This window comes from Tamandua tetradactyla, chromosome 7 (assembly GCF_023851605.1).
Source record: "Tamandua tetradactyla isolate mTamTet1 chromosome 7, mTamTet1.pri, whole genome shotgun sequence".
NCBI lineage: Eukaryota > Metazoa > Chordata > Mammalia > Pilosa > Myrmecophagidae > Tamandua > Tamandua tetradactyla.
The window spans coordinates 164,779,210-164,801,114 of NC_135333.1; the positions used below are offsets into that span (position 1 = coordinate 164,779,210).

The following is a 21,905-nucleotide window of genomic DNA, read 5'->3' on the forward strand; positions in this document are numbered from 1 at the left end:
TATGAAATAAAAGTCCCCACATTAACAATTTGACTTTGGTTTAAAATGATAATATTAGCCCAATGAAATTACTGCCTCTATCTGCTGTATATGATATCCTGTATAACCACCAGTGCCAAACCAGTACAAAACATGACTTCCTGAATCTCTTTCAATAACATTAACAACTCATCATCATGGTATGTCCTAAGTGATCAATACCCAGTTTCATTCTCATTGTTAGAAGGTGAAAAACTCTAGAATTTCTCTGGTTTTCCGGGCAATCAAAATAATTCTGAAGAAAAGTTAATATGCCCAAAGGGACACTACAAAAAGCATAGCAGAAATTTCAAACATCCATTTCTGAGCAATTTCTAAACAATCTCTAAAAGGGAAGGCTCAGATAAACTAGAGCTGCAAGTCTGGCTTTGCCATTTAGTAATGGGTTACTTACTTTTCAGTTAGTTTACTCTCTTCATCTAAAAAATAGAAATAATATCTACTTGATGGGGCTGTATGAAGATTAAAATAGGTCACTGATGTAAAGTGATTAGCATGCTATAAGGCATCTAGAAAGTGCTCAATTGAAGGCTATTTATTTCACTAAAGCAGACTCGATTAATTTAAGGGATCACATGAAGATCATTTAAGTCTTTGGAAGCCTTGAAAAAGAGCTCTGAAACAGAGGCATATAAGGAGAAGGAAACAGCCCTCAGGAGAAAGGCAGAGGCATTCTCAATAGTGACTCACTCAGCCAAGGGCTGTCCCCATCTGAAGGAAGCTGCCCAAAGTGAAGGTTTGGTAGGCATGTCAATAGAAACTAAAGGAGGATTCTTTACAATTAAAGAATAAATGATAATTAAAGGGTTCACAAGATTCAAATGGCAAGGTGTATTCTGTAGAACAGAACGAAGTGTTTTTAATTATGGGGAAAACATGAGAACTGGAGACTTCTATCAGAGTAGACTTTAATAATGCTTTTTATAAAATAAAAGATATATTCTGTTTTACTAAAAGACATGTGGATGCCCAGGTATCCTCACCTCCAGCTCTATGGGTTTTATTGAGAAAGAGTCTATCTAATTTTCTAAGAAATGTTATGCCCCAGTCTAAAGAATCATTGGAGCAAAGATGCTTCATCACCAGTACTACCAGTATTGCCAAGTTTGTCCAAAAGATCCCTTTCTAAATAAATAAATAAGCAAATCATATAGACATTTATAAAATACTTTTATCAAGAACTTTATTAAATCCTTCACTCATTAGAAAGCGAATAAGATAACAAAAACCCCACTATCTCATATGTACTTAATTATATCAGATGTATAAGGAGTTTCACCTTTAAAATGTGCATTTACATACAATATAATAGCAATCTCTGGATTTGTCAAAATTCTGACACAAAGGGAAAAAAGCGTAAATATAGTTTTGCCAAGTATTATTGATCAGCTTTTTATCATCCATTCAAACATATTATGTGAGACACAACAATAACAGAGTACTTTATTAAGGATAAATTTACATTTATGATATAGATTATAATATATTTATAACATTTTTATTATATTAAATGCATATATTTAATATTTATAATATCTATATTCCTCTTAACCTGCAGCTAAAATTAATTAAGCAGTTAACACTTATCTTGCATGATCTCATTTAATCACACCAAGTTCATGTCCTGATTGTTGTTATTATTATTATTACTATTCCAATTTTCCAGAAGAAGAAACCAAGGCTTGATTAATTTGTCACAGGGCACATGGTTAGTGGGTGGAACAGACAGAATTTTTAAATACTAACTAATAAGTCACATTCATTCATTCTACAGATATTTATTGAGTGCTTATCATCCAACAAGAACTATGGTAGGCGCCAGGGACATATGATCCCAGCCCTTGCTAGCTAACACTTGAACAGAAAAGACCAAAAATAAACAAGTAAATTATAATCAATGCCGAAAAGAAAACAAACAAGGGAAGTTAAAGATAATGGGATGGAGTGGTGCAATGGTGGCTCAATGGCAGAATTCTCACCTGCCATGCCAGAGACCCGAGTTCGATTCTGAAGCCTGCCCATGCCAAAAAAAAAAAAAAAAAAGAATTTAAAGATAATAGGATGGTCAAAGAAGACCACTGAGGAGGTAACCATTAAGGCCAAGCACCAGCTATGAGCAAAATGAAGGAAGAAAAAACATTCCAGGAAATCACACTGGCAAAAGCTCTGAGCAAAAAATAACTTTGGTGCTGAACTAAAAATCAAAGGGGGCCAGTGTGGCCAGAATAGAGTAAATGAGTGGGAGAATGCCTCTCTCTAACGTCTCATCTCATTACCAGAGGCCAAATCACGTAGCATCTTCAAAACAGGGGGGCCATAGTATTGGATCTATCATCCAAGCCAGATCACTTTTTAGAGTGAAAAGGATTCCATTAATAATATTATGCCAATTCAATGATCAGAATCGTCAAAGGCAGACTGGGATATATGATCACTCTATTTAAAGTCCTCGGTAAATAGCTTAGATTTTATTTTTAATGTCGTGAGAATCATTAAAAGGTTTTAAGGACAGAAGTGAATGATTCAATATATATTTTAAGAAAAATCACTCCGTAAGGAATAGACTATGAGTGGGGGTAACAATGGAAACAGGAAGCTGTTTAGGAGGCTGGGGCAGTAGTATGAGTAAGAGATCATGGTATTCTGGACGAGGTTGGTGGCAGTAAAGAGGGAGTAGAATCAACAGGTATGTTAATGACTGACGGTAGAGGTGAGTGAGAAGAAAGAAGAAGGAATCCTAGTTTCCTGGCTTTGGCAGGTTTGTGGGTGGTACTACCACTTACTAAAAGGAGAAACTGACTTTAAGAATCTCCTTTCTCTTTGCATTTAATAGGGTATCGACTTGGAGACAATGTGCGCACTGGACATTTCGTTTATTCAGTCTTGCAAAGTCCAGGAGCTCATGACAGCCATTGAAGAGAATGTGCCACATAGAACAGAAATTGTAAAGTCTTGCCTCTGAGAACCCAATGCTTTCTCACCAATACCCAGGTAGATGGATCAAAGCCCTCGGTTGAACAGGATGCTGCTTAGAATCTTCGGTATATTTTAAAATGTGCTGCATCCCATTCAAGCCTATTTCTTCTCAATGTAATAATTGCTTAGATGATAAAAATTCATTAGTTAACTTTAGATCGAAAATATTATTCCTATAATCTATTTTATCTACCTAAATAAATTCTAAATAAATAAATGTTAGTGAGCTGTAGTGGCATATAAAATTAAAAACATATACATGACTACGATATTGGAATGCAGATTTTGAACATTTCCATTATTTCAGAAAGTTCTAATAGACAGTGCTGTTCTAGAGTCTCTAATACAGAAAAGTATTCATGGGAAATCATGTATTACTGAAACAATAGCTTCTCGCAAGCCACTTGGATGTCTGGTTGATTTCCCCCCACCCCCAAAAAACAAAAAACAAAACCCCAAAACTGGATTACCTAAATCTTGTCGATACAGATATTTAAAATCAGTTATATTCAACTTAGTAATTGAAATACTAGTGATCAATGAAAGGGAGTGATAAGGGGTATAGAAAAAAAATAGGGGAAACAAAGGCTAAAATATATTCGGTAGATGGAAATACTAGAAATCAATGAGAGGGAGAGGTAAGAGGTATGGTATGTATGAGTTTTTTTCTTTTGTCTTTTTATTTCTTTTTCTGAATTGATGCAAAAGTTCTAAGAAATGATCGTGGTGATGAATATACAAATATGTGATGATGTTCTGAGTTACTGATTATATACCAAGAATGGAATGATCATACGGTAAGAATGCTCGTGTTTATATGTTGGTATGTTTAAAAAATTTTTTTAAATAAAATCAGTCATATTCCATCAAATAACATACAAATTAATTCATTTAGATGAAATCAGATAGCAGTAATACTCAGTATAAAGCTATCCAATGCTACTTTATGAAGTACCTTTGCAAGAAGATTAAATGTGAGCTTTAACAGGGTGGTGGGAAAGTAGAGTGAAATAAGAGGATCCCCATTATACTGGTGTCAAGCTCCTCCTGGTAAAGGCTCATAGCCTGGTTAATGTGCTTTTACTAAGATACCCACAAGAGTTGGGCTCTACTGAGCTTGTGTACATAAGACAGGAGATGTTGAAAATGTAAAAGTCAAGATAGTTTGATGATGATTCGATCTGTTCAATAGCAGTTGGGAAGAGGCTGAGGCTAGCTATCAGATCTATAAGACCTGAGATAATATGGGGAATGTTTTGGTCTGATTGTCCATTCATTAGTGTTTTTGATTTGTTCAAAAAAATAAAAATGCAAAGAGAGGTGTGAACAGGACATATATATTTAAATAAATAAATAAAGCTGTAAAGCTTTTAACTGTCTCCTTATCTATGGAATAAAAATTTACTTCATTAAAATAAATTTTAGTACAGGAAAAAAAGGCATTTGAAAGGGCCAGAATCATGAAGTCTATTGCCTTGTAGTAGTAGAAAGAAAAAGGAAAGTCCATTTGAGAACCTACTGTTTCATGGGCAATACTAGGCACTTTTATATATTTTATTCCACTGATTGTTCATGTCTAAGATGCGGGTATTACTGAACTAGACTGTAAACATGATGAAGACAGGGACTCTGCTTTATTCATAGATGTATCTTCAATAAATGTGTTCCATGCATGATTTGCTGAAACAGTAAAAACTGAGGCCCAAGTTCAATCTTTCTGCCCTCAAAATACCTTTTTTTTTTTTTTTTTGCCTCTAAGAGCTCAGTAATTAGCTTGGATATGCTTAAAATTTCCTTGGACGGGTCCTTTTTCCATTTAAACATTTCTATCAGAAAATAGATATAATTTACTATTTCTAAAGATATGCATGAAGTTTTTCATAAAACAGCAGTTTAGCTTTTCATTTTCTTCCAATTGTTTATACAATAGGGATATGCAGGGCCCAGCAACAAAGGCATATGGAGTTTATTTTGAAAAGTATCTAAATAACAATATGCTTGAAATGCAACAAACTAAATCATTTCAAAACTCTTTACTTTCATTAAATTATTTTAAATGACCTAAATTCTGGGGGGCCAAATATTGTGCTAAAATGTTTTTCTAATTCATTAAAAAGAGTTACCAAAACAATCAAGAGTTATGTAAGAAGCTATTTAGGAAAAATAATTTTTCAAGACAAATTAGCAAGTTGACTTTTTAGAAAATGATTTTTCCAAAACTAGAAATTTTTCACAGGAATTAGGCCTCTATGTTTCCACTGTTCCAAGCATAGAGCACAAGGGAAATCAGTGGATGAATGTGAATCACCTATTAACTTTATTTTCATGTTCATATGTATATATGAAGAGGAAAACTGAAAACAATAATATTCTTTGCAGAGGCACAAATAGGTATTTATTGTGTGAACCTATCATTTCTCAGAATTTAGGTTTAAAATGATGTTAATAATTATACCACGTAAGTAATTTTCACTTCAATTTCTTCACTGTTTCATCTACTTTATCCTTTCCTTTGTTAAATGTTAATCTCTTGCCAAGCTATAATTGGGATAAAATGTAACAGTAAAGGCAATTTTAACTGCCAGTGCTTACTGAAACTTGTGAAAACTTGCAGGTACAAAGGAGTGCATGTGAAATGCGAACAGATCCTAACTGCTTATTAACAGGTCCGTTCAAGTTCACAGCTATAAGAACTGAAAATAAAAGCTTAAAAAGTTAGTTATAACCAGCAACAAAAGAAAAAAAAAATAGATAAATGGGATCTCCTCAAAACTGAATACTTTCTTGCATCAAAGGACTTCATCAAAAAGGTAAAAAAACAGCCTATTCAAAGGGAGAAAGTATTTGGAGTATATAAAGAAATCATATAGCTCAATAATAAAAGACAACCCAGTTCAAAAATGGGCAAGAGATATGACTAGACATTTTTCCAAAGAGGATATGCAAATGGCTAAAAAGCACATGAAAAGATGCTCAATATCACTAGCTATGAGGGCAATGCAAATCAAAACCACAATGAGATATAATTTCACTTCTACTAGAATGGCCACTATTAAACAAATAGACAAGCACAAGTGTTGGAGTGGATGTACAGAAACAGGACACATTCACTGTGGGTGGGAATGTAAAATGGTGCAGCCACTGTGGATGCAGTTTAGAGGTTGCTCAGGAAGCGAAGTATAGAACTGCCATATGGTCCATCAATTTCACTATTAGATACAGACTCAGAAGAACTGAAAACAGGGATGTGAACAGACATTTGCACATCGATGTTCACAGCAGCGTTATTCACACTTGCCAAATGATGGAAACAACCCAACGGTCCATCAACTGATGAACAGATAAATAAAATGTTCATTTTACGATGAAACATTATTCAGCAATAAGAAAGAATAAAGACCTGAAGCACACGACAACATGGATGAACCGTGAAGACATTATATTGAGTGAAATAAGTCAGACACAAAAAGACAAATCCTATATGGTCTCACTAATATGAGCTAATTAAGATTTGTAAAATCTGAGTTAAAATCTAGAATACAGTTTACCAGAAGGTAGAATGAGGGTAGAGAATGGGAAGTGGATGCTTACTGTATGTAGAATTTTTAATTAAGTTGAATTTAATGTGCAGAAATGAATAAAAGTAATAGTAGCACTTTATGGTGTGTGTAACACACTGTGTGACTGTGGTTAAAAGAGGACATTTAGAGTCATGTATATCACTAACAGGAAAGCTACAGGATAAAACATGGGACTGTATAACAGTGTAGTGGATAACTGTGATTACTAGTACAAATATAAAAATGTTCTTTCATAAAACAAAACAAATGTACATCACTATTACAAGGAGTTAATAATAGAATGGTATATGGGAAAAAAAATGCACCAATATTGCAAAATAAGGACTATAGCTAACAAAGATATTTTAATATTCTTTCACAAACAGTAACAAATGTACCACACCAATGCTAAGGGTCAAAACTGGGTGTGGGGGGGTTAAAAGATATGGATGCTTTGGATTTCTTCTTTTCTTTTGAGTAGTGAAAATGTTCTAAAATAGATTGTGATGACGAATGCACAACTATATGATGATACTGTGAACCAGTGATTGTACAGTTTAGATGGACTGCATGGTACATTACTATATCTCAACAAAACTGCTTTAAAAAATTAGTTATAAAAATGTCTATTTTTAAGTTTCAGCTAACGGGGGCTTATTCAGATAGAAGGAGAATAGTTTTGACCAATGATTATAATGTTCTTTATTCACTGCCAGTGCAAAACCTGCTAATAGTAGACATCTGCAAATGGCCAAGAACAAATATTATCACTTCAAAAACTCTTTATTACGAAAATAGAAAATCTGGGGACTTTAGAGATACAGACATAAAGGCTCCACTTTCAGAAAGCATCTGGGTATATCTATACAAACATGAGATATATACATTTAAAAAAATTCTAAATTTATAAATGTGTGACTTTAAAACTACATGTGTGTGGTATGAAGCGGAACGTGAGAATGATACAGGGAGGAGGGCTGGGGGCACAAATGAAACCAGAAGGAAAGATAGACGATAAAAACTGAGATGGTATAATCTAGGAATGTCTACAGTGTACAATGATAGTAAATGTGCAAATTAAAAAATGTTTTTGTATGAGGAAGAACAAAGGCATGTCACTATTGCAGGGTGCTGAAGAAAGATGGTCATTCATATTTTAAAACTTCAACTTACATGTGAGACTAAAGAAAAAAATGTTTTTATATTTATATACATATATAATTTATATTTTGACTAGTACATTTCCTAATATAACTAATATGGACAGTTTAATTGAACACCATAAGTACATGGAACCTTGAATAGGGCATGAGATTCTCTATTTGTTTGTCCAGAGTGATGTTCCATTAAATCCCAGAGTGATCTGAACAGTGAATAAAAAAGTATTTGCAAAATCCATTGGGGGAATAGTGAGAAAGGGGGAAAATTCAACTTCCCTATTTGGAGAATACCCGATATTCTTGTAAGCAGTGGGACAACCAAATCAATAGGCCCAGCCCTCAATCTTGGGGTTTGTCCATATGAAACTTATCCTCACAAAGGAGAGACTAAGCCTACTTAAAATTAGGCCTTAGAGTCACCCCCAGAGAACCTCTTTTGTTGCTCAGATGTGGCCTATCTCTCAGCCAACATGGCAAGCAAACTCACTGCCCTCCCCCTCTCTACAAGGAGGTGTAAACCTCCCTGGCAATGTGGGACAGAAATCCTAGAATGAGCTAGGACTTAGGATCAAGGGATTGAGAAAATCTTCTCGACTAAAACAGAGAGAGAAACGAGGCAAAATAAAATGTCAGTGGCTGAGAGATTTCAAACAGAGTTGAGAGGTTATCCTGGAGGTTATTCTTACACATTTTATAGATATCCCCTTTTTAGTTTAAAGTGTATTAGAAAGGCTGGAGGGAAGTGCTTGAAACTGTAGAACTGTGTTCCAGTAGCCATGTTTCTTGAAGATGAATGTATAATGATACAGTTTTTGCAATGTAACTATGTGATTATGAAAAACTTGTGTCTGATGCTCCTTTTATCTATATATGGATTAAAAATAAATAAATAATAGGGGGAACAAACGTTAAAGTGAGTAGATTGAAATACTAGTGAACTAGGAAAGGGAGTAGTAAGGGGTATAGAAAAAAAATAGGGGGAACAAAAGTTAAAATCTATTGAGTAGATGGAAGTACTAGTAGTCAATGAGAGGGAGGGGTTAGAGGTATGGTATGTGTCAGTTTTTTCTTTTTATTTCTTTCTCTGGAGTGATGCAAATGTTCTAAAAAATGATCATGGTGTGAATATACTAGTATGTGATAATATTGTGAGCCACTGATTGTACACCATACATGGAATGTTTGTATGTTAAGAATGTTCATGTTTGTCATGTTGTTTTGGTTTGATAATACAAAATAAATTTTTTTAAAAATTACATTAAAAAATACATGTGTTTACATGGGATTTACCTAAGCCAGTTATACTGACAAATTGGGGGAGTAGGAAAAGAACAAAAAGGAATAGTCTTAGACTCAAGAAAATATTAGCAAATACTTACAATATGCAAAAGTTTTAACACATCCACAAACCTGTAAAAACAGTAACAAAAGAAATGTTTTAAATGAGCCAATGGGAAAAATAAATCTTCTGAATTGTAAACTAGATACTTACACTTTCTCTGAACTCGTGATCTCCTTGGCAATATGATGGACTTTACTTTTCATTCCAGTGTCTTCATCCTGTGGATAAGAGCACATTAAGAAAGTATGAGCTGCCCTGAGTAGCTCTAAAGTCTTGCTGGACCAAAGTCTTGCTGGTCAGTGGTCAAAACTGAAAAGTCACACTCTGCAGGGAAAATGACCGTTACAGATAGCACATGAACATGAGTCCATTGGGTGCAAAGAAGAAATTTAATAATTATTAGTGAATACCCAATAGGAAGGTAGAAGAGAAGTTCTCTATTAGTAAAGCCATTCTAAGTTTGTCTGCTCTTTTCCCAGACCCTACCAAACATAAGGCAACAGTAAAGCTACAGTCTCTTTTGACTTCCATAAAGTCCATTTTAGAAATAGGTTTTCAGAGTCAAGGCAGTTTAATTCTAAGACACTGAAATGAAGTGTTTAAATATATACTGCTTTGTGTGAAAATTAAATATCCTAGCAAGGCCAAAAAAATGTACACATTTGCAAGATAAAGGTGACAACAATATTTAGGCAAGTTGCATTTGATGTTGTTACTTTCTTTTTAATATGGACAGAGTTGACTTTGTCTCCAGGATATTAGAGAAAAAGAGAAAAGTTTCTCTTCACATCTATTCTGGTAATAGACCTCTATACTACAGCTGCACAGTGAAGGGTACAAGAGAGTAAATAAGACATGTGCAATGATACCATTTTAGATATCACACCTTAGGTGAAAAGCATTCTAGCTGCCATTAAAAGGAAAATGTTCTGATGCTTCTGTTGTGTTGTCTGGTTTTAAACAGACTTCACTGCAGTCTTGCTGGTGCTGGCAAGCAGGGCACAGGTGTTTGGCACTGCCCAGGACACAGTTGGATAAGGCAACATTGCAACAAGCACAAAAAGTGACTGTGCCAGGCAAGAAGTCAGGCCAGTGCAGTGACTCAGGAAAAAAATTAACGGTAGTGACTTCTCTCTGAAATAGTTTTCTTTTCTAAAGTGAAATCATGGATGGTACTACCAGGTTTGCTTTCCTAAACATCATGCTGGGTTCAGGGGCTGCCTATTGTTTATTTGGGAATTTTTTTTTTACTTGCTTTCAGAATTTCAGTATCAAAACCAAGGTATAAAAATAGATCCAAGGCCCTGTAATTGATATGAAGGACTGAGCTGCTCCAGGGTTCTGTCCCCTCACAGAAACTTTAAGTAACAACAAAAGCTGGAAGAGCCATCTTTCTCAAAACTCCAGAAAACAGGGCAGTGCAATGGTGGCTCATCAGCAGAATTGCTGCCTGCCGGGAAAGAGAACTGGGTTTGATTCCTGGAGCCTGCCCAGGCCAAAAACAAAAACAAACAAAAAAACCCTCCAGAAAACAGCTAAAAGACTACAGTAATAAGGCAAGTATCAAATCAAGAAAAAGGCAACTTAAAACGTTAGGATCAATTGGTGCACTTGCTGTCCCCTCCCCACCCCCTCCGCAGCCAGGCCAGGAGCAGAGCCAGCCTGGGTTCTTATCTGAGTCCCTGATCCTGGATTCAGAGGGAGCAGAAAAACTCAGGTTTGCATGCATGTCTGTAACAATCGCCTCGTGGTAGTCTAAAGGACTGAATCAGGAAACTTGTCACAGGCTCACTGCTCCAGAACTTGCCCTGCAGGTAGGGGCGGCTCACAGAAGTCTAATACAGAATGTTCTAGAACAATAAAAGTGCATCTACCTGAGACAAAGCTTTGCTGGCTATGGGACATATAGAGTGCGAAAACCATGAGGAAACAGTTTCCTAGGGCAAGGAGGACATTCAGATCTGTGTAAACAGGGAAATTCCTAGGGCCACATGTGACAGGGTAAGACACATGCTTAGAAAGGACCTGAAAGGATCCTATTCTTGTGCCCTTGATCTATTCTCTAAACTTACTTTAGAACCACTAAACTCTGAAGTACAGCACTTGCACAAGGGTAAGCTGCAAAGATTGAAGCAGGTGGCTTCTTTTTTGTTAGCTCCTGGCATTCAAGGAAATCTTTCTCATAACAATAACTGGATATAAGCTTAAGGAACAAACGCTTCAGTGTCTAAATTTTAGAGCTAACACATAAAAATACCAAAATGTCCAGGATGCAACAAAAGATTACAAAACATACAAAGAAACAGGAAATGATGGCTCATGCAATGGGGCATGATAAAGAATTAGACACCATCAAAAAGAGGGCAGAATGTAGACATACTAGGCAAAGATTTTAAATGCTAAGCATGTTCAAAGACCTAAAGGAAAATATGGACAAAAAATAAGGAAATCAGAAAAATTAAACATAACAAATAGAACACCAATAAAGAGAGAGAAATCATAAAAACAAATTAGAAACACTTGAAAACAAGGGTAAAAGAAATTGAAAATTTCCTAAAGGGAGTTTGTGGTGGCTTGGAACTATTTGTACCCTAGAAAAGAAAAGGTTCTTAAAGTTAATCTGTCCTGTGGGTGTGGACCCATTACAACTATGACCTTTTTTTTTGGAAAAAAAAAATTTTTATTGATAAAACAACGTACAAACATTCCATAATGGTGTACAATCAATAGCTCACAATATGTTATACAACTATGACCTTTTTTTTTTTTTTTTTTTTTTTTTTTTTTTTTTTTTTTTTTTTTTAAAGGAAAGACAGAGAGAAGGAAGGAAGGATAGAAGGAAGGAAGAGAGGAAGAAAGGGAAACATCTTTTTAAACATTTTCTTGTTTTATTGTATTTTGTTTCTCCGTTTTCGTTACATGGGCTGGGGCCGGGAATCGAACCGAGGTCCTCCGGCATAGCAGGCAAGCACTTTGCCCGCTGAGCCACCGCGGCCCGCCCCAACTATGACCTTTTGATGAGGCTACTTCAGTTATGATGTGACCCACCTCAATCAGGAGGGGCCTTAATCATCTTACTGGAGTACTTTATAAATAAGAGAATGAAATTCCAATAAAGAAAAAAGCCAGGGAAGCAAGAAGCTCAAGTCAGTGAAACCCAGAAGAAAAGGGAGAGACCAGTAGATACCCCCATATGCCTTGCCACGTGACAGAGGAGTCAAGGATTGACAGCATCTGGTGTTCAAGAAGAAAGCATTGCCTTGATTTGGACATTTTCACGGCCTCAATATAGTAAACTTACAAATTCCCATTATCTAAGCCAACCCATTTCATGGTATTTGCTTGCAGCAGCCTAGGAAACTAAAACAGGGCTCAACAGCAGATTGGAGTAGGCAGAAGAATCAGTGAACATGAAGGTAAGACAACTGAAAATATTCCATCTGAAGAGCAGAAAGAAAAAAGAAAAGTTAAAAGAACCCAAGGAACCTATGGGACACCATCAAACATACCAATACATGCACTGTGAGAGTCCCAGAAGGTAAAGAGGGAAAGGGGCAGAAAGAATATGTGAAGAAATAATGGCTGAAGACTTCCCCAATTTTACGAAAAGATATGAATAAATACACACATGCAAGATACTCAACAAACTTCAAATAGGATAAAATCAAATACATCCACTTTGAGACATATCATAAACTGTTGAATGTGAAAGACAGAATTTTGAAAACCACATGAGAAGCAATGTCTCATGTTCAAGGAAAGGACAACTGACAACAGCTCAAAGTCCCATGAAGAAATAAAGATCTCCAGTAAATGTAATGACATAGATAAATATAAATGCCAGTACTACTGCGTTTTTGGTTTCTAACTGCACTTTTACTTCCTCCAGGATCTAAAAGGCAAATGTTTAATGTATATTGATAAATAGATGGTTTGGGGTTCAATGTATAAATACGTAGTTTATGACATGAACTACATAAAGATGGGGAGAAGGAGGGGTATAGGAATATAGTTTGTGTATACCATTGAAGTTAAGTTTGCATCAAATCAAATAACATTGTTATAGATTTATGACAAATTCAATTTCCTTGGTAGGAACAAAAAAATATCTGAAAAATATACATACAAGGAAAAAAGAGACTCAAAAATGGTACAAAACAAAAGATAAACAGGAAATGAGGCAGTAATGGAAGAACAGAGGAACGAAAAAGGTGTAAGACTTACAAAAATCAAAGAGCAATATGGGAGAAGAAAATCCGTCATTATAGTTGTTACTTTAATTATAAATGATTTAAACTCTCCAGTCAAAAGACAAAGATTGGCAGAATGGATTAAAATTGATGACCCAATTACACATTGTTTACTAGAGACTCACCTTAAATTCGAAGACACAAGTAGGTTGAAAGTGAAAGGATGAAAAAAAATACTATATACAAATAGTAACCAAAAGGGAGCTCTGCTAAGAGTTACCTCTGGATGACCTTGTCTGTTGTTCAGATGTGGCCTCTCTATCTCTAAGCCCAACTCTGTAAGTGAAACCATTGTTCGCCCCCCTACATGGGATGTGGCAACCAGAGGTGAAAATCTCCCTGGTGGTGTGGGAGATGACACCCAGGGATGAGTCTGGCCCTGGCACCGTGGGATCAGCAATGTCATGCTGACCAAAGGGGGGAAAGAAATGTAACAACATTATCAGTGGCTGAGAGAGTTCAAGTAGAGTTGAGAGGCTACTCTGGAGGTTACTCTCATGCAAGCTTCAGTTACACATTGCTACTATCATAACCTGCCAAACCCCAACCAAAACCATTCCTACCAATTCTAAAGAATACCTAGGGCATTATATAAGATTCTATAAAATTTCCATGTACTAGGGTAGCATTTCAGAAACCTGCAACCTCCAGATGGGTCCCTGGACCAGCTAAGCTCTGAAATGCAGAGGGGCCAGCCCAGCTTTTCCACAATATTAACTAGTTCCATACCCCCATTCCATATTATTGACAGCTCCTTCTCACATGAAAAATTAGAATGGCTATAGCCCAAATACCCTTAAAGAGTGAGAGAAAGATCAAAGGTGATGGTGGAGTTATACAGAGAAGGTTGGGTTTAACGAATGAGTATGAGGCCTGAATCAGTATACTGATATTTCTTTTAGCCTCCAGTACCTTAGAGCAGATGGAAATAAAAACCTAAAATTGTGGAATTCTAATCCATACCAAATTCTGAAATTGTTCTATAACTAACTGATGCAATGTACTTTGAAATTTATTGATTTTTTAATATATGTTATTTTTCACCAAAAAAAAAACACACACACACAAAAAAGAGAGAGAAGGAAGAGTATAATACAGAAGATAGGATTTAACAAATGAATATGATTGCTGATCAATATGTTGATATTTTGGTCTCCAGTGTCTTAGAACAGCTAGAAGAAAAACTGAACAATCATGGAGCTGTAACCCATACCAAACTTCAAATCTGCTGTATATAAGACTTGTTAAAATGTACTTGAAAATGTATTGCTTTTTTGTATAATGTTATTTTTCACAATAAAAAAAACATTTAAAAAAAGGAAGCTAAAAAAAGGGAGCTGTGGTGGCTATACTAATATAAAATAAACTAGCTGTTAAAAGTAACAAAGAAGGACACTATATATTGATGAAAGAGTCAATTTACAAAGAAAATATAATTATAAAGATATATGCACCTAAGAGTTGAACCCCAAAATACATGAAACAAATATTAACAGATTTGAAGGGAGAAATACATGGTTCTACTTTAATAGAAGGAGACTTCAATACACTACTTTCAACAATGGTTAGAACATACAGACAGCAGATCAATGAGGAGACAGAACACTTAACCTAACAGACAAATACAGATAGATAGATAGATGACTTCATCCAACAACAGCAGAACACACATTCTTTTCTAGTGCACATGGTTGGGGATCTGGATACGGCCCAGGATAGACCATACGTTAGGTCACACAACCAAAAACCATAATGAGATACCACTACACACTCACACAATGGCTGTCATGAAAAACACAAAAAAATCAGTATTTTAAAGGATATAGAGAAACTAGAACCTGTACACACTGCTGGTGGGAATGGTAGGCCTTACTTATACATTGTGATTTGGAATTTTACATGACTCCTGATATCACTGAGAACAGAATTTGTATTTCTTACCCTCTTGCTATTTTGAAAGGATTTCCAAGAGGAGGAGGAATCAGTGCTGTTTTTACTCCAACATCTTCAAGCTGAAGCTAATTGATTTTCTGTCAAGCGACAGCAAGGTTAGTAGGAGAAAACCTCCAGTACCAGCTGATTCATCACTCTGTACCTAAGTATGAAAACTTTACAGGTCATTATAATTAGCAGGGAGAACTTAAAATTCAGATTCCCAAGAAACTATCTTGGAAATTCTGACTCAGTAGCTCTGATAAAGGGAACGGAAGAAGGTGGTAGAAGAAGACATTAAAGATAAATAAGAAATACTTCAGCATTACAAAGGTATGCAATTCAGGAAAAGTTTAATAAAGGATAAGGCACTGATGACAATCAAGTACCTGTGTGCCAGATACTGTTTTCAAGACCAGCAATCTGGACTCCTCAGTCTCACCCTCATAGCTATCTCCCATCATCACAAATGAGTCATTAAGTCCTGTCAATTTTTTCCACACTCTCTCTTTCTTTTTAATGCTAAAGTGACACTCTCTTCTCTTCCAATATTGCCTCTTTATGTCTTGCCTAGACTACTGCAGTAACATAAGTGGTTTACTTGGCTCTAGATTCACCCTGAATACAATCCATTCCTTGCCACTGCAGTAATATTTCAGCTACCAGAGTGCCTTTTCTAAAATGCAAATACAATCATATTGATCCTCAGTATCAACCCCATTAGCAACTCCTGATCACTGCTGGGCAACAAAACAAACTCTCCTTTGCCAGGTAGATAACGCATTCTACAACGTGCCTGCATCTTCTCTAAGCTCTTTCTTCTTCCTCCACATTACGTTCTCTCTACTCCAGCCAAATTGGAGGAATAACCTTGTTATTCCAAGTATGCGGTACTCTTTTATGCCTTTCCTTCTGCCTCGACGGCATTCCCTACCACCTCTCCCTCTCCTAAAGGATTTCTGCCTGACGTATTCCAACTCATCCTTTAAGGTGGCACTCAGTGGTTTTTCCCCTTCTGATGACTGCGTCGATGTTCTCTCTCCACCATCCCCAAAGGACAAGATTACTCTCTTGCTCATGTCATCCTTATAAGGCTTACATAGTATATGGAACTTATTTGCTTAAATGTCTGAATTCCCTCTCATCTGCAGTCTTATTTACCTTTCCTTCCTTCTGCACATGGCAAAATACCTGGCCAACTGCGCAATTACTATTCATGAATAGGCAAATGTACACAAGGAGGGCTGCTACCACCTCAGAACCTAAGACCAGAGCACACTGTTTTCAATGTGTTGAGTAACAACAAAATAGAAACTCAAATGAACTAAACTCTCATTTTAGTACTTCATCACATCAAACAGGAGGTTAGACAAGATAAGGTATTTTCCAGTTCTAAACTTCTAGGAATCTATGTATTCCACTGTCGATATTACTCTTTAAACAAGGAAAACTACAATTAAAGAAAAATACTAAGAATTAGAAAATGATTCCATAGATTTAAATTTTTCTCAAAGTAGATAAAATCAAAGATAACCAGAAAAAAGTTCTAAAATGAACAACTTGTAAGAACAATGAGTGATTCTGTCCCAAGTTGTGCCAGTCTGAATCTGTGGTGGGCCCCAGAAAAGCCATGCCCTTTGATCCTCATTCAATATTGCTGGGTGGGAGCATTCTGATTGTTTCCATGAAGATGTGACCCACCCAATTATGGGTGGTAACTTTTGATTAGATGATTTCCATGGAGGTGTGTCTCCACCTACTGAAAGTGGAGCTGCTTACTGGAATCCTTTAAAGGAGGAAACATTTTGGAGAGAGTCCCTTTTTTGGTAGAGCCATGAGAAAGCCAGCAGGCGCCACCATGTTTGCCATGTGCCCTTCCAGCTGAGAGAGAAACATTGAACATCATTGGCCTTCTTGAACCAAGATATCGTTCCCCAGATGCCTTAAATTGGACATGTGTATGGACTTGTTTTAACTGGGACATTTTCTCGGCCTTGGAACTGTAAACTAGCAGCTCATTAAATTCCCTCTTTTAAAAGCCATTCCATTTCTGGTATATTGCATTCCAGCAACTAGCAAAGTAGAACACAAGTCATATAAGATAGGACAACACACTCTACTGAAAAAACTCAAGAGGCCATATTTGGTATCTCAACTTTTCATTTAATAAAAATTCTCACTAAAATTATAGTGCATTTCAGAGATTGCCTATTAAATATCATTATCTCCCAAAAGTACACGACTGTGGAAGATGAAACATGAGCCACAAACAAATAAATTATTTTATTATGGTCATAAAATAAATCAAAGAAATTCCAAAACAGAATCTTTGATCTGAAATCCAATTTTCTGTTCTGATCCCTTGACAACAGCCCATCTTTGTAAATCCTTAACGGTGTTCTCCTTTTCTCATATTTGTTCATTATAAGTTAAGGGCATTGAAACTTACCTACCACAATTTAACATCCAAGATCAGCATGAGAAACAGCTATTAATAAAGATATCTGAAAGATGTGGTGAGCATGAGATTATCCTCTAAAAAACAAAGGTCTATTAGAGCTTTCATGAGTCTTACTGTCCTCTCACCCAGATGGTATGTTTCATATGAGCTATTTCAAAAAGAAGGAATTGAAAAAAATAAATATAGGTAAGCCAAAGTACAGAGAAGGTACAGAGTGATGAATGTACTAACCATAATTCAGCAAAATGAGTAAATTCCATTTTTAAACAAACATTTATTAAGCAATGAAAGAAAAGACCAAGGACAAAATACTTTTCAAAACTTGAAAAAAAAATAAAGACAAATTAAAAAAATAAATAAATAAATAAAACTTGAAAAAAGAGACAAGGGAGATTAGCATGGCTAATTACATCACTCCCCTCCCCCTGCTACACACACACACACACACACACACACACACATACACACACACCATTCAACATCATTCAGCTTCTGTGCTGAATGATTCATATTTTGGTTAAAAATCATAACTCAGAGTTTCGAATGCAAGTTACTTAACATCTATAAAACTGCTTTTCTTCATGTGAAAAGAAAAAACCAATATATACACCAGACCTATACCACAGATCTTTAAAGAAATCTTCTCACTGACAAATCTTCACAAACATACAGTCCATACATGGTATACAATCATTGATTCATGATATCATCACATGGTTGTGTGTTCATCACCATGATCATCTTAGAACACTTTCATCACTCCAGAAAAAGAATTAAAAGAAAAAACAAAAACTCATACATCCCATACCCCTTATCCCTCTCTCTCATTGACCACTAGTATTTCAATCTACCCAATTTATTTTACCTCTTATTCTCCTTTTTACTCATTTATTTTTTTATCCATATTATTTTACTCATCTATCCCTACCCTGGATAAAAGTATCAGATGCAATTTTTTCACAATCACAAGCACACTGTAAAAGTTGTATCACTATACAATCACTTTCAAGAATCAAAGCTACTGGAACACAACTCAAGTTTCAGGTACTTCCCTCCAGCCACTCCAAAACATGATAAACTAAAAAGGGATATCTATATAATGCATAAGAATAAGCTCCAGGATAACCTCTCAACTCTGTTTGAATCTCTCAGTCACTGAAACTTAATTTTGTCTCATTTCTCTCTTCCCCCTTTTGATCAAGAAGGTTTCTTAATTCTATGATATTGGGACCTGATGAATACCAGGACTTCTGTCCCACACACCCCTGAGTGTCATGTCCCATGTAGGGGGTAGGACAGTGAGTGCACCTGTCAAGCTGGATTAGAGAGAGAGGCCACATCTGAGCAATAAAAGAGGTTCTCTGGTGGAGACTCTTTGGTATAATTTTAAGTAGGCTTAGCCTATCCTTATAAGTTTCATAGGGGCAGAAATAAGTTTCATAGGGGCAAACCCTAAGATTGAGGGCTCAGCCTATTGTTATATTTGTGAGAATATCAGAAATTCTTCAAATGGGGAAATTGAATATTTCTTCCTTTCTGCCCAGTCCCCAAAGGGGACTTTGCAAATACTTCTTTATTCACAGCCCACATTACTCTGCGATATATCAGGGCATCACACTAGCTTGGACAAACCAATAAGATCTCATGCTGTATGCAAGATTCCATGGACTTAACATGTTCAACTAAACTGACCATACAAGTTAAATTACGTAATGAACTACTCAAAATATAAATCTTGCACCCCCAATAAACATCTCTCCCTTTGGTCTCAAATAGCAGTTGAATTTTAAAAATATGGACAATATCATCCTTTAACCTCTATTCTGATCTACCCCAGTCCTATCCAGATCAGCTTCATTCCATATCTCTACTTGAAGTCTGATCCCTTTTTCAACTTTTTAAACAATTTTGTCATGGGGTACTACTGACTTTCATAGCTTCAGAGCTCTAACTCTGAGCCTCAGGTGTAAGAAAAAGACCTAAAGTTTCTGGAAATGACCAGGTTATATATAAACAGCTCAGTATCTCAGAATTTAGAAATAAAAGTTACAACTCCTGAGTATACTAATGACTGCTGTAAGAGCTTACCATTTATAATAGGCCCCAACCAGATAACCCATGCTCTAGCCTTCAGTTTTTATATTATTCTTAGTCCATATGAGCGAGGGATGATTTGTCTTTTCGTTTCTGACATCTCATTCAACGTACCCTCTGCAAGATTCACTCACCTAGTTGCATGTCTCACAACTTCATTCTCTCTTGTGGATGCTCAGCAGTCTGTTGTATGTATACACCACAGTTATACCTTTCATTTCTCAGTCGCTGTACCCTTAGACCCCCTCCATCCATTGTGAATTGTAAACACTGCTGCCATAAACACCAGTGTGCAAATGTCCATTCGTGTCCTCATATTCAGTTTCTCCAGATATATATTGAGTAAAGGGGTTGTCGGATTATATGGAAACCCCTCCTGTGGAACCACCACACTGTCCTTCAAGGGGCTGCACCTTTCATTTTCCTACCAACATGAATAGGTACATCTCATTTTATGCATTTTCTCTAGCACTTATTTCACTCTGCTCATTTTTAAGCAGTTTTATTCACTTATTGTACAATCCAACCTAAGTAAATAGATATGCCTTCACCACCCTAATCTACATAAAGACATTTCCTTCCCTTCCACAAAAAAAACATACCCTCCTGCATGCCCCCAGCCTGTTGACATTTAGTTTTTTTCTATCTCCTGAATTTATTTTACCCTTTATCCTAATTATTTATTTATTTTATCCATATTATTTTACTCATCTGTCCATACTCTGGATAAAAGGAGCATCAGACACAAGGTTTTCACAATCACTATCATATAGTGAATATCTTTATACAATCGTGTTGAAGAATCAAGGCTACTGGAACACTTGGCTACAGTTCAAGTATTCCAGGTACTTCCTTCCACTGACTCCAATACACCATAACCTACAAAGGGATATCTATACAATGCACAAGAATATGCTCCAGAATAACCTCTCAACTCTGTTTGAAATCTCTCAGCCACTGAAACTATTTTGTCCCATTTCTCTCTTTCCCCTTTGGACAAGAAGGCTTTCTCATTTCCTTGATGCTGGGTCCTGGCTCATCCCAGGATTTTGGTCTTATGCTGCCAGGGAGATTTACACTCCTGGAGTCATGTCCCACATAGGTGCTGAGGGCAGTGAGTTCACCTGCCGAGATGGCTTAGTGAGAGAAGCCACATCTGAGCAACAAAAGAGATTTTTCTGGGGGTAAACCTTGGGCATAACCATAAATAGGCTTAGCCTATCCTTGGAAGGAATAAATTTCATAGGGTAAACCCCAAGATCGAGGGCTCAACCTATTGCTTTGGTTCTCCCCACGGCTTGAGAGAATATGAGGAATTCTCCAAATGGGGAAGCTGAATATTTCCTCCTTTCTCCCCATTTCCCCAAGGGGACTTTGCAAATACTTCTATATTCACTGCCCAAATTACCCTGGGTCTTATCGAGACATCACACAAACCTTGACAAACCAACAGGCTCTCACGCCCTAGTTAAGATTCCATGTACTTACGTGTTCAACTAAACTGACCATACAAATTAAATTAGGAAATCCACTACCCAAAATATAAATTTTGCACAAAAAAACCCCACAAAAAAACATGTCACCCTTTGGTCTCAAGCAGAAGTTGAAATTTTAAAATATGAATGTTATCATCTTTTACCCTGTATTCTGATATACCTTTAGTCCTACCTAGATCAGCTTCATTCATAGCTCTATTTGAAGTCTGATCACTTTTTCCACTTTTTAAACAGTCTTTGCATGGGATATTGCTGACTTTCATAGCTTCAGAGCTCTAACTCTGAGTCTCAGGTGTCACATAAATACCCGAAGTTTCTGGGAACAACCACGTTATATACAAACAGTTCAATATCTCAGAATTTAGAAAGAGTTACACCTCCTGAATATATGTGACTGCTATTAAGAGCTTACAATTTAGGACACTTTACAATAGGCCCCAACCTGCTAACCCTGTCAACTTTAGTTCACCAAGTTTTCATATTATAATTAGTCCATATGAGTGAGGCATAATAATATTTGTCTTTCTGTTCCTGACATTTCATTCAACTTAAAGTCTATTCTAGTTTCCTAGCTGCCAGAATGCAATATACCAGA

At 36.2% G+C, this 21,905-nt stretch overlaps 1 protein-coding gene and 1 long non-coding RNA gene across 3 annotated transcripts in view; one reads left to right on the forward strand and one right to left on the reverse strand.

The window, feature by feature from the left end:
- Window positions 1-21,905, forward strand: part of LOC143642805 (uncharacterized) — a 102,426-nt gene that overhangs the window by 71,836 nt on the left and 8,685 nt on the right. Inside the window, exons 3-4 of the long non-coding RNA XR_013155875.1 lie at window positions 2,873-3,030; window positions 15,288-15,375. This is a non-coding gene — a long non-coding RNA (uncharacterized LOC143642805). The remainder of the gene's footprint in view (window positions 1-2,872; window positions 3,031-15,287; window positions 15,376-21,905) is intronic.
- The window catches only part of FGD6 (FYVE, RhoGEF and PH domain containing 6), a 151,338-nt gene that overhangs the window by 70,038 nt on the left and 59,395 nt on the right, over window positions 1-21,905 (reverse strand). For both annotated transcript variants that reach the window (XR_013155874.1, XM_077111630.1), the window contains exons 4-5: window positions 9,228-9,295; window positions 9,115-9,145 (exon numbers count right to left, since the gene is read on the reverse strand). Coding sequence is in view for 1 of the 2 variants with exons in the window: in XM_077111630.1 (XP_076967745.1) it covers window positions 9,115-9,145; window positions 9,228-9,295 (99 nt within the window). In the remaining variant the exon portion in view is untranslated. The remainder of the gene's footprint in view (window positions 1-9,114; window positions 9,146-9,227; window positions 9,296-21,905) is intronic.